This window comes from Acipenser ruthenus, chromosome 29 (assembly GCF_902713425.1).
Source record: "Acipenser ruthenus chromosome 29, fAciRut3.2 maternal haplotype, whole genome shotgun sequence".
NCBI classification, from domain to species: domain Eukaryota; kingdom Metazoa; phylum Chordata; class Actinopteri; order Acipenseriformes; family Acipenseridae; genus Acipenser; species Acipenser ruthenus.
In genome coordinates this window covers 19,198,593-19,212,046 of record NC_081217.1, presented here as the reverse complement: position 1 = coordinate 19,212,046, position 13,454 = coordinate 19,198,593, and the positions used below count along the sequence as shown (strand labels likewise).

General features: G+C 36.7%; 1 protein-coding gene across 1 annotated transcript; it reads right to left on the bottom strand.

The window, feature by feature from the left end:
• Positions 1-571: 571 nt before the first annotated feature.
• LOC117397011 (adenosine receptor A1-like) lies at positions 572-6,845 on the bottom strand. The gene is made up of 2 exons (XM_059003455.1): positions 6,382-6,845; positions 572-3,599 (listed from the first exon to the last, which is right to left on the bottom strand). The coding sequence occupies exons 1-2, from the start codon at positions 6,729-6,731 to the stop codon at positions 2,849-2,851; spliced, it is 1,101 nt and encodes a 366-aa protein (XP_058859438.1). The 5' UTR covers positions 6,732-6,845; the 3' UTR covers positions 572-2,848.
• Positions 6,846-13,454: the final 6,609 nt, after the last annotated feature.

Below are 13,454 nucleotides of genomic sequence, written 5' to 3'. Positions count from 1 at the left end.
TGCCCTTACTTGGGGGCTCTTGTTTAATAGAACATAATTTTTTTATTATTAGGTTTGCAGTCATTCTCTATAGTTGTTATTGCCATTGTGTTTATTTATTTATTTTTTATCATTCTGATATTGTATTTCAGTTCTTCAGTTCTATTTGCCTAGGGTTACCATCTGGCTCCAGATTAACAGGACGCTGTGAGACAGAACGGGATTTCAAACTTGCCCCTAAATTGAAATAAATGAATGTGTAAATGAACCATCCTTAGCTACAATTAATAATGGTGCTTAAATACCCACATGCGCGTCAAATAATTGTATTGTACTAAGAATGAATTGCAGCCAGTCGCTATTTTTTTCTGTTTGTTAAAATTCAATCGCCCATATTATTCTGCAAATACAATCGCATCATCATCTCGTTGCTCTGTCGATAGATTAGCTATTCGTTCATTAAGATCTGATCAGAAGCAGCTGATCTGTGTGACTTGTTTGCTGCAGGATTAATCTCAGCAAAGGTGGAGCTCATTTATAAGTGAATTACTTTCAGTTTAGGGGGAATTTTGAAATCCGGGTTAATATTTTGGGCAAGTCTGCAGTATAAATCCCGCTCTAGGCCGCAATGTTTTGGGCTGTTGAGTAACAAAACCTTCAGCAATGCTTAAGCGGCGCTTGTGTTTTATGTGTGTATGTAGACTGGAGTTTAAAAGAACAGGCCACACAATCAGTTCCCTGGCCAAAACTTTTATTAGCAAGCCGTAACATAATCAATTTAATAACAGATTTATCCCCCACCTGAGAGAGCCCTCCCGCTCCTGTAAGTCACTTGTACATCATTGAGGGAATTAACAATGGCCTTTCCCTCCAGGAAAAAGAATGGGGAGACCTCCTGGTCCATGCATACTGCACATGAACAGCAAAGGTAACTGCATACAGCAGCAGAGCTTATGCACGTAACAGATTCTTAGCACACCGTTTGCCCTTACTTGGGGGCTCTTGTTTAATAGAACATAATTTTTTTATTATTAGGTTTGCAGTCATTCTCTATAGTTGTTATTGCCATTGTGTTTATTTATTTATTTTTTATCATTCTGATATTGTATTTCAGTTCTTCAGTTCTATTTGCCTAGGGTTACCATCTGGCTCCAGATTAACAGGACGCTGTGAGACAGAACGGGATTTCAAACTTGCCCCTAAATTGAAATAAATGAATGTGTAAATGAACCATCCTTAGCTACAATTAATAATGGTGCTTAAATACCCACATGCGCGTCAAATAATTGTATTGTACTAAGAATGAATTGCAGCCAGTCGCTATTTTTTTCTGTTTGTTAAAATTCAATCGCCCATATTATTCTGCAAATACAATCGCATCATCATCTCGTTGCTCTGTCGATAGATTAGCTATTCGTTCATTAAGATCTGATCAGAAGCAGCTGATCTGTGTGACTTGTTTGCTGCAGGATTAATCTCAGCAAAGGTGGAGCTCATTTATAAGTGAATTACTTTCAGTTTAGGGGGAATTTTGAAATCTCAAAGCGTCCGGTTAATCTGGAGCCATATGGTAACCCTATATTTGCCAGGTGTTTATATAGAAGAGCCAACCCCCTTTAATGAACAGGAAAGAAGAATTCTGTTTCCATTTGTATTGCTGGCATAACACAACACTAGATGGCGCTGGCTCTCACTTCTTGAAAAAAAAACATTAGTCAAAGGAAACAACATTAAGAAATGCTTTACATGATACTAACCTGTTTCTAGAGTTCTAGGAAGACACCAGTCCTCATGGAGCAATGACATACTGAAACATAGTTAAAGCTAGGTGAATAGGACCCATTGATACATAACAAAGCCTTTTCTTTTTAAATAAAATATTTACAGTAAATTAACTGATGGTCAAATCCCATTAACACAGACTTTAAAAAAATGTATTTGAGTATTTGCAATAAGAAACAGTCATTGTAGTTATTGTAAACATATCAAACATTTGAAGGTACACCAACTTTAAAATACAGTATATTCGGTCAATCAAATTGCCTCCTAAATGTATTTAACTATAAATGTATTTAAATATAAACCTACATAGTTGCGTGAGACTGCCTGACCTCAATTGGTTTGGGGTTTTTCTCTGATTTGTGTGATTGTGTGTTGCATTAGAAAGAAGAGTTATTACTAACATCTGTGTCATAATGAAAACTAGCCCAAAGAAACAGAAAAGTGGCACATCTGGTAATTAACATTGTAGTTCTGTTATAAATAAATGTGTCTGATTAGTATCTTTTTGAAGTTAAGAAAGACTGCTTCAGTGCCACTCTCTGTTTATGTTTTGATCAACATCTCTCTTAGTGGCGCTAATGCCTCTCATGTTTTTAATGTTTTTTTTTGTCATCAAAGGCACTGTGTAGAAGTTATTTTGAATTGGCAGATATCATTGTTCATAACTGCACACACAGTCACATTGGTACTAACCCTCTGTTGCATGCAAGGAAACCAAAACTGAAAAAAGTATCAACATTTATCAAACTTTTTAAAATGTATCCAGTTGAAATGTCCAGTATACTGGTAAAAAGCATGCAATCAAACATATAAAAATAGTGCATCTTTTTTTAAGATACTTTCATTAAAATTCAGTACAACAGCTGGACAACATAACACAGTGTTGAGAATACTGTAACAAAACATGGACATAATATAGAGGCAGAAATGTAACAGTGCCCACACTACTGGCCTTTTAAAATACTACAACTAATGGACACCATCGTTAATGTCCAGTATACAGTGGACACAGAGGGTAGATGCTTTGCAGATTAATGGCCATTTCTCATTGCTTGGTTCTGGAAAGACAGGGTTGATACCCTGAGCCTCAAACACTATCAGATTTATCTGCCCTCTGTGACTGCAAGGTGTTGGAGTGAAAAGTCGACTCGTTCCACTCTGATCCAGTATAGTAATGGTGCCAGATCCTCATGAAGGTGACCCTGAACTTCTTGATTTTGAAGGCGTACACCACAGGGTTCATAGCAGAGTTGGCGTGACTCAGTAGAATGCCACAGTAGAGAATGGCCTTGGACACATGGCAGGTGGGGCAGAAGAACCCCACTGAGTTCATGATGGGCAGAGGTAGCCAACACAAGGCAAACAGAGCCAGGACCAAAGCCAAAGCGTTTGCGAGCTTCAGTTCCTTCTGGAGCCTGGAGGCTTTGCAGACTCCCTGGGAGTTATGCAGCTGTTTCTTGATGGTGGTGAAAACCAGCACGTACAGCCCCAGCATCAGCAGTAAGGGGGCCAGGATGAGCCCAAAGAAGTTGAAGTAGACCACGTAGTCCATGCTCATCACCGCAGGGAAACTGCACGCCTTGTACCTTCCCTCACTGTTGCTGCTGCTGCTGTTGCGCTCTGCAGCAGCCCCCAAGCTGTCTCCTCGGTGCCAACCCAACATGGGCAGCAGACCCAGAATGGTGGGCACCAGCCAACAGACTCCAACAGCCACCCAGGCGCGGCGGTGGGTCATTACTGCTCTGTACCTACGAAAATAGGAAGAAGGGAGACTTTTAAGGATACAAGAAAATTGCTCACATTTTATTGTTGTTTCTAGGGTACCTAGTTGCCCGCATGTCAGTGACATTCATTCCCCACCACAGCAGGGAATATAAAATCTATAGTTATTGGTAACTTGAAAAATGCACATGTTAATTTTTAAGTCTCACATACAGGCAGACAGACAATTCCTCCATCTAGTGTATATGTATATATATATATATATATATATATATAGATATTAAACATTATTATTTTCACTGTATAGTTTTGTTAAATACATTTGTAATACTTTGTTTGGCTGGAGTGGTTGCAAAACTTATTTTAATGATTGTTTGCAAGGCTGTTAGACATAATTTAAAACAAATAAACTACATGAACTTAAGAAACTACAAAATGATATCGCAAAAGTCTACCACAAGCCATAATCGTAGTATAGTATTTCATGTTTGACTTTGAAATGGAACATTTTTCAATTTTATCAGTTTTTCGTTAAGTGTATAGGAAAACTACAAAGTGGTATGTAATTCAACATTATTTGGCAGGTTTCATTTGACTTTATAAAGCAAATTAGTTAATTCTATAGGGTGATGCAAAACTTTTGGCCATAGCTGTATATACCTAGAATGGTGTGTATTTAAAATTCTGTGAAAACCCTCAATCTCTACTGCAGTGTACTCAAACTGTAAGCTTGGGCAACATAAGTCTTTGCGGGAAGGGAGGTGAGAGACTGAATATTTATGGGGCTTATCTGAGACGAGAGGAAGCCACAGCTGATGTTTTCAAAGCTCAATCATTTTCTGCTATTATGTATTTACAAAAACAATTATACACTACTGTGGCAATCATATATGAATAATGAGTTACAAAATATACATATTATTTTCATAAATGTTATATTTTACATTTTGTACGAATATTTTTTGTACTGAATATTTACTTTCCCTGTTTTAAAATCATGATAAATCAACTTTTAGGTCTCGTTTGTTTCATATGTGCAGCTCCTGTTTGTTTATTTATTTTTAAATATGTCTCATTTGATATATATTTAAATAAGAAGGAAACAAGATTCTCAGGCATTTCTCAGAGAAGGGAAAGAGACCAAGATGAGATTGTATTCTCCCCTTTGAGGTGATATTAATGACCTTAATTATTTAAAGTGCCTTCACTCCATCCTTGATCTTTTCCAATACGAGCCTCACATTATCTCATAACAAACTGAAGGTTGTTATCTCTTTGTTCAATTTTACTTTTACAGAGGAACAAGCCCACCTAGATCAAAAGCAAATAACACCACCTTAAAGGGGAGCAGAAACACAAAAGCATTTGTTCACAGCTAAATCTTACAAAACGAGAAAGCCTGTTTTTAAAATGTATTCGGGATATTGTTAAGAACACTACTTTATATGAATATGGATTAGCCAAAGGCGGATTACATGACTACATCAGGAATGCATGGCAGCTTGATGATTACTCCAGAACAAAAATAGCAGTAACCTTGCAGCATTACTGCAAAATATTCACTATATACTGCAACTTACTCAAATACAGGAGTAGAAGTGAATTAAAAAAAAACCCTGAATAATATTATTGATATTGATTATTTGAAACCCTGTCAGTTTAAATAATGTTTTTATGGTTCCAATTCATTCACTATACAGTAAACCTTTTCTTCATTTATTTTAATTTATGATAAAGAACATGGACTGTAATAATAATAATAATAATAATAATAATAATAATAATAATAATAATAATTCTCATAAGTAGGCATATTTGTCTAGCCAGATATATAAATAGTGTTTATTTAATTTGAGGTTTCAATCTATTAAATAATTTGCATGCAACATTTTCAATCAATATATTTTGAGTTGCATTAAATATTACACACTACAATATAAAAAGGCAGATATTATTTTGCAGCAAACACCTTAATAAGTCAGAACAACTTTTTTTTACAGTAAATATGTTATTATTTTTAATTAATATTCCATGTACTAATTAATCACTTAACAGAAATGTCACTAATAAAAAGCTTCTGAGATTATAGATTATTAAAGCTCTCAAAAAAGCAGGCTACTTCCAAATATTGATTTAGTGTGTCAGTGTGTTGTAGGCTTTGAATATGGATAAAACTTGTCTGTCAGCCGTTATAATGTAGTGCTTTATGAGTAAATCCTAAAAGCATTTAAAATATTAAAATATTCCCTTTTTAACTTAATTTGTGCCAAATTGAATCTTTACACGCAATGTTAAATAAGTCGTTCATCATTAAACCATTTCAGACCTCCTCTAAAGAGTCGCAATTAGGCCTAAAAGTAGAGGGCCTCGATTATTGCATCTAGGTGCTCTTCTCCCCAAAGAACACAGGTAAATGTTCTCCCATATTTCAATATCACTTTCTTTTGTCTTGTAAAAAAAAAAAAAAAAAAAAAGCGCGCCAGTTTCTCAGATATGCTGGCAGAGCGGATTTAAAGATTTGGTTAAACGGATTGCACCTGTCATTGTTAAATAAATAAATAAATAAATAAATAAATAAATAAATACAAAGAAAAAAACAAACAAACAAACAAGGATGCATATTTAATGGATTGTGTATACTAATTATAGTTTCTTATAGTTGTAGAATATGTTTTTTTTTAATCATTTTATTTGTGTTGGTAATGTCTGCCCCCAATATTTTCAATTATTTTTATAAACAAATATTTACATTGATATGGTCTGTAACTGCCAAAGAATACTTCATTAATTCATTTACTAATCATTAATGCAAACAGAAATATTACATTTGTACGTTAACTACCAGACTGCACACAACTGAAAAATGGAATAAATAAATAAATAAATAAACATCCTTACTTGACAGGTATCTTTACCCTGAGGTACCTGTCTATCGCGATAGCCAGCAGGGACAGTATGGAGTTTTGTGTCAGGATACACAGAAGACAGCAGGCGAACAGACAGCAATAGAAGTGCATCTTGACTTTCAGGCTAATGAGAATGGCTATCGGGATAGCGACTGCTCCAACCGCGATATCAGCCACTGCCAACGACACGATTAAATAGAAGGTAGTATCTCTGAGTGCCTTGTTCAGTTTGACTGCCCACACCACAAGAACGTTGCCTGAAAGAGATGCCAATGCGATGACCACTTCAAGCACGATGTAGGCGATGTCCAGGCTAGAGATTGTATTGCCGTTTGCGGACATGATGAGACTGGCGAGGTTGTTTCACTTCACAAGACAACATAAACTATCTTAAAAAAAAATAAAACAAAGAAAATATAAAGAGCTGGCAGAATGTTTAACCATAGTTATAATTCAAAATACATGTATCACCACCATGTATAAAAGGTTAACAACGTGCCTTCAACTTTAAAAAGGAGGCTGTAAATACAAATAATAATATATTATTATATAGCCCTACCAGTAAAAAAAATGTTTTTTTTTTTTTGTCAAACAAAGGTTTTGTGGAATTAACACAATGAATTTATTTGACCTGATATCCGCACGTACCGATGTAAGCACTTATTTTTCCGTATTTCCGAGATCGTGTGTACATTCCAATGCTAACGTTTATATTATCTTCCTATTGCTTTACAATGCTATCCTTACACGACCACGAACAGACGTGACTGAAATCTGCACTGCTGTTCATACTAAAATATTCTGTGGTTAAGAGCAGGTGGTTTCCTCAATGTGAACATTGGGGCCATACGTTTGAGCCGTTACTTTTTGAAATAATGGCCACAAATTCACATATGTATAGCAACTTAATGAAATATAATTTCATAGGATTTCACAGGGGCAACACCTGAGTCATTTTGTAATGAATTTCCTAGTTATGAAGATAACATGTATTATTATTATTATTATTATAAAGAGGGGAGCGTGCGTGGGGTCAGAGCCCGTTTTAGGGGCTAGCAACTGGGGCAATTGTCCAGGGCCCCAGCCCATGGGAGGCCCCCACTAGGCTAGTTAGGTCATATCTACATAGTTGTGAAAAACAACTTTAACACAAAAAATTATAATAGTACTGCATATGCCACCTTATTGTGGCATAGCCTAGTCCAGTTTAATTGTTAATATAAATGGTATCATTACCCCATTTATTTGTTATGCGAGTCCTTTTCCAAGCAAGGCAGCAGTGGAAGTTATCCAATGTGCAGGTTGGAGGAGGGATGAGGGAGGGGCCCACGCCTTAGCCTCTGCGAGTCGAACACCAGCTCTGCACGGGGTGGTCAATGAAGTAGCCTGAATGTTTCTTTATTTGTATCGCACCTCCTCAGAAGAGACTGCATTGTGTGAGCTGGGTTAAACCTCTCAAAGGGTTGGTTTGTTTTCAAAGTGCTGCAGCTCTTATTTGCTGTGGTGTATTATGATAAAAGCAAAGTAATAGCAAGTATTGTAAAAGCATGCTAAAGAATGGCAAACCACTTGCAAGCTGGGCACATCTCAGATAAGTATGCCAAAGCAAGAAAGTGGTTAACCAAGACAAAATACCCTAATGCATTCAAGTATAAAGCATGGCAAACTGCAAAATTACAGTGCAAAGCAAGGGTGTAGGGGATGGAAATCTTGCTTACAAGCGACAGCCAAACATGTTATATTTACAATGGGAGTTGCCTCGCCTTTAATGGAACGACCGTGGTGTGTATTTACAGACATGAACTTGTCTATTGCCACATTTTATGAATTCATTGCATTGAATCCAATGCAGCTCACTTGTGCAATTTTGCTCACTTTGAAGACATTTTTCTTACTGATAACAAAAGTACCTGTGTGCTGGGATATGTCAGTGAAATAAAAGAACTCTAGAAACAGCAGGTAATCCAACCCCAGTGACTTTATTTTGTATATATATGCTTGTGGTTTATAATTTTTTCCTTCTTTTTATTTGAAACGACAGGACAAAGAGAACAATGCATTCCACACCGCCATATATTACCAAACAAGAACAAAAAAAAAGGACCACTTATTTATTTAAAGTGGAAAGAAAGTAAAAAAAAAAAAAACAGGAACAAGCACATTCCACCGAAAGACAAAACACACAAACAGAGATCAGAGAGAGCATCGGAAAGAACAACTCCTGCAGATCCTTGCATAGTTCAAAGCAAACAGGAGTGCCCTTTTGTCTGTGCTGTGGATCGTATTTACAAAAGGACACAGAGAGGGGGAGGGGGGAGTCATTCACACACGCCGCAGTGACACGCACACTGAATCAGGATGCTGTTGCACAATGAGGACCCCTTTTTCGGTTGATGCTGTAAGTAAAGTTTTCCAACCTCCTGTAATCCAGGCACTGCCTGCAAGTTCTTCCCCAGAATTAAGAGGATTGCTGGCAATTCATTTCAAGTACAATTTCAGAACTTTTTAAAAATACAAATCGCGTCCTCTTGAGGAGTCTGTATGCCCTGAACCATAGTTAATACAATCTGATCAGATGAAGTGATGAAGGTACTACAGGTTAAATTGAAACAGAGCAAAATTTACAGCCTTCCCTTTGCTTAAATGTTAAATGTTTGCTTAAATGTGCAATCCTGAAACATGCATTCCACAGCTGGCACTGTCATTAGGTATATAGAACATTAATGAATGCTTTTTCTTTTTCTGTGTTTGACTGCTGAATGGTTCTGACCGCCTCTATGTGATCCGTAAGTTATTTCCATCTCCAACGTTTTAAATTTTTTTTAGAAATTTTAAAAAACAGTTTGTGTGAACTCTACGGAGTTTGAGAAGTTGCCTTGCCATAACTTTGGGGAAAAAAGAAAAAAAAAAACACATGCATTACAATATAGATTCCTACCATGGTACAATTGTGCACACAGTGACTGAAGAGGATATCGTATTAGCAATAATGTTTTAATGTTATACAAACACTAATTAGTGTGCAGGTTCACTGTTTTTTTTTTTTTTTAATATATGCAGCGTATTGGAATAACAGTAGCCTAACAGTTTGTGAGCCTTTCTCAGTTAAATTACATTTCCTTGCAGGAAACCCTGTGGGTGAGAAATCTGCTAATCCTGTCTGCCATCTTTGAGAATGTTTTAACCAAAGTTAAGTGACCCGGATCAAGCTATTTAAAAAGGAGCAACTTTCCAGTCAATAGGCCAACAAAGAATCTATTAAAAAGATCTGAGGAAGCCTTTCTGTAGCACCACTGTAATAAACATCAGCAACTGGAATGTAATACAGTAAATGTATGAGAACTCCAAATCAAGCTAGCATCTGTCCATGACACATTCCACACTTCATATAAAATTACAGTGAGTATGTGGCAGTTTCTAAGTGTTTGAATAAGGCTGTGTGGAACTTATCTTGAATAGATGGCGACTTCATTTGAATTCAATAACACTTAATTCATCAGGCACTTATTTCAAACGTAACCCAGTCTTTGTGTTATAAAAAAGCAGATTTCCTGCGTCCTTTCTTTCTCAAAACAAGCAAGCTTAATAATATGACTATCCCAGGGATAAGGACAAGCATGGATCCCTATACTGGAATAAGTTTGCCTGTCTGTACTGCATACTAACATGAGCTAGCCATTGACAAACTAATCAGTTTTGTTAACATGTTATAAGCTAGTTATTAGCAGTTAATAAAAAGCTAAATAAACACAGAGCAGTAACAATGTAGCAGTTTAAAAGGGGAACATTGTTGCTCAGTCATTCGGCAAGGAGCTCTTCGTTAGCGATCCTGCAGCGCACCAAGCTACATCTTGGAATGGTACATGCCAAGATGAAACAATGTTAATGCATTTCGTTACCTCTCATTCACGTTATGTCTTTGAATTCATTAGATATCAGAGTCCCCCAATGCTCTTTCAGTTAATCTCATGTAATATTTGATGTTTGTATTCCTTCAATCAAGGAAGCATAGTGGGATTATGATGCTGGCCGAGGACAATGCAACGGAAAGGGGTGACTATTCTGAATGTCGGATGAGTTCATTTACTTTCAACTATTAAAACGATGTTGGATGATGCCAAGACGACTCAATAGACAAGCAGAAATCCCTGCCTGTTAGAACAGTCTGTCCACTAGGTGTCGCCAACAGTCCATATAATTAAATTTGAAGCCTTTTTTTTTTTTCACAGCATATTAAATATTTCTGCGCACAGGAGTCGCTTCAACCCTTTTCTGAAAGGAGAAATGCACCGAACAGAAGTCTGTAAACCAACGATAAATACTCGGACATTGAATTTAAATTTGAAATACTAAAAGAAGCTTAATAAATTAAATGACAATCGTTTAGAAAGATATACTGAAGGCGGCTTCTGGTCGAAACCTTGTCATTGAATGTATTAACTTTCTTTTCGTATGGATAATGTTGATCATGCAAAAACTAAACAAATAGGGGTGAATGACTGTGTGAATCTTGCCTGTTCTTTACAGATTAACATCTGACAATTCCTGAAGTTTAAGCGTCATCTGTGTTCTGCTAAAACTAGATTACAACAACTACGAAAAACGCATTCTAACCCTACATACAGACTTCCTAATTCAGGTTCTTCTATTGACCGGAGTCTGTTTACTGTGACCTGAGCCTGTGACCTGGTTCTTATTTTGCGCCTTTTGAAAATCAGCCTGAAAAGTGTCAAAATCTGATCCTTTGTGTTTAATTAATGTGCAACTTTTGGAAAACCAAAATAGGTTAAAAAAAAAAAAAAAAAAGAATGATTTTAGGTACCTCAACAGAAAAAAACAGTAACAAAATTGTATGCACCTGATTTATTTAAAAAGTGCAATTTCTTTTTTTGGCAACCGCCTAGTTGGTGAGTCCTTGAAGCATAAAGACAGTACAGTATGCTTATCCTGGCACTGCTCGTTCTCTCGATCAGTCGCGTTGGTTCTAATTAATTCTCCGAGCGCACAAAAAAATAAAATAAACATGGATCAGAGCTCCCCTCCCGTGTGCATTGCAGAACAAAATCTTGCCTTCCTCACTCACCCTTCCCGCCTGCTATCAGCACACGCAGGTCGTGTCTAGTCGTGCTTTAGCGCTTAACTCACTGCTGCAGTTTCTAAGAAATTAAACTAAACATCTCCCAAACAGGGACTGAAAAACGACTGGAGAAGTTGCCCTGCCTAAATAGTACCGCCCGCAATTTGACTGATACTGCACAGCTTAGGAAGTGTGTTGTGCAGTCTGTTTATATAAAAGCCGCCTTCAGATTTTTTTGCAGTCTGCAAATCAGGTTCCAGGAACCGCAATCAGTTCAGTATTTTTTTTTTCATCTATCCCACTAACGTAGCGACCATGGCCTCGGCTATGTTAATTGCACTTGATTTGAACTTGTTTTTCAGGTAACACTGTAGTAAAACTGATCATTAAATACCAGAAAGCATTCCGATTCCAGTATTACCCGAATGCATGAAGTTATATTATAGTAACCAAACAAAAACGATAAGGGGAAATGAAACAATACACTTCAGTCTAATGTTTGAACACCCCCAATCCACACAGATTTGACCCGTACTGGGTTTACACAGTGTGTTCCCCTCCCGCCATAGAACAAGGCTGCCATACATCTGCGCATTTCTCTCTGGCTGCAATACGGCTGAGGTGAGATAGTCAAGCTATTCACAAAACATACATTGTATTTATAGACTTTTATAGACAGGTTTTACGAACAGGGCTGACTGTGACACAGTAAATGTAACATTAAATTATATATATATATATATATATATATATATATATATATATAACCATATAAATAAGCAGATACATCAAACATGCTGTTATAATAAGAACCCCTTTCCTAATTAAAGCACATTGGATTATATATCCTTTTTTTTTTGACCGTTTCCCCCCGAAACAGCATCTGATCAGTGTGTGTGAGCGTGCCTGGTTGAATGCTTGTGTGCCTGCGCGAGTGTGCGTGTATACCTATTTGGTGCGTACGCACTTACAAGTCTGTAAGCGTGTGCATGCAAGTGTGTCGGGAATCCTGGAAGCAAGTAAACATTCTGGATGATTCATTCCATAAACATGCAGAACACTAAACACAACTACTGAACAGTTTTGATTTCCAAAAGCTAGTCTCAAGGTACAGCATGGCTGATGCTACACAGAACACTACGAATGGCACTCACACAGGAGATACATACTGCTTTGAACCACCAAAATGTTTATAAGTCATGCATGCCACAAGTATAATTCAACCATATTTTTATACAAAAATAATACCAGTGCTTATTATATTACATTAAGTTCTGAACATCTCTGAATTCTTTTTTTTAAAGAAAGTTTATTTTAATCAATCCAAAAGGGCTACTAAATGTAACTTCATTATTACTAAATGTAACTTCTGTACACTGTGTTTGCGTCAAAGGGTGTGGAACTGGCATATTTCACCAGCTGCTACCCCAATCTAAATTCAGCCACTTCGCTCTCAACCAATATACTCAACATAAATTCCCAAACTTTGGAAATACCAACCCTATTTTATGAAGTTATATTTAGTTCCCTTCTGTTGACAGTATTTATTAAAGTTACTGCACAACATTGATTTATTAACATATATATATATTACAATGTACATATCAATATTTATTATGCCTGTGCAATAAAACTAATCACGTCAGTTAAGTTAAAGAAGTGGCCTGGGCAGGCAGGAAGTGAGGCTATGGCTTTGGTTTCACTTATTCCAATTGTTTTTTTTATCCACTGCATACGAACGCTGACATTTTTTCACCTGCAGTGCGGTCATAAACGACAAAACGCTTAGGCAAATACTTTAATGCTCACTAAGAGACATAGGTCAATGATTAAAAAAAAAAAAAAAAAAACTCCTTGAACCAGTGGCTTGGTGGAGGTGCCAATGCTAAAGGTTGCGTGCGCAGAATTTCAAGCAAGTGCTTTCAGTGAACTATTTGAAGAAATAGTTCAGACTGCTTCAGCAATAGGGTCGCATACACCTTCTTGAA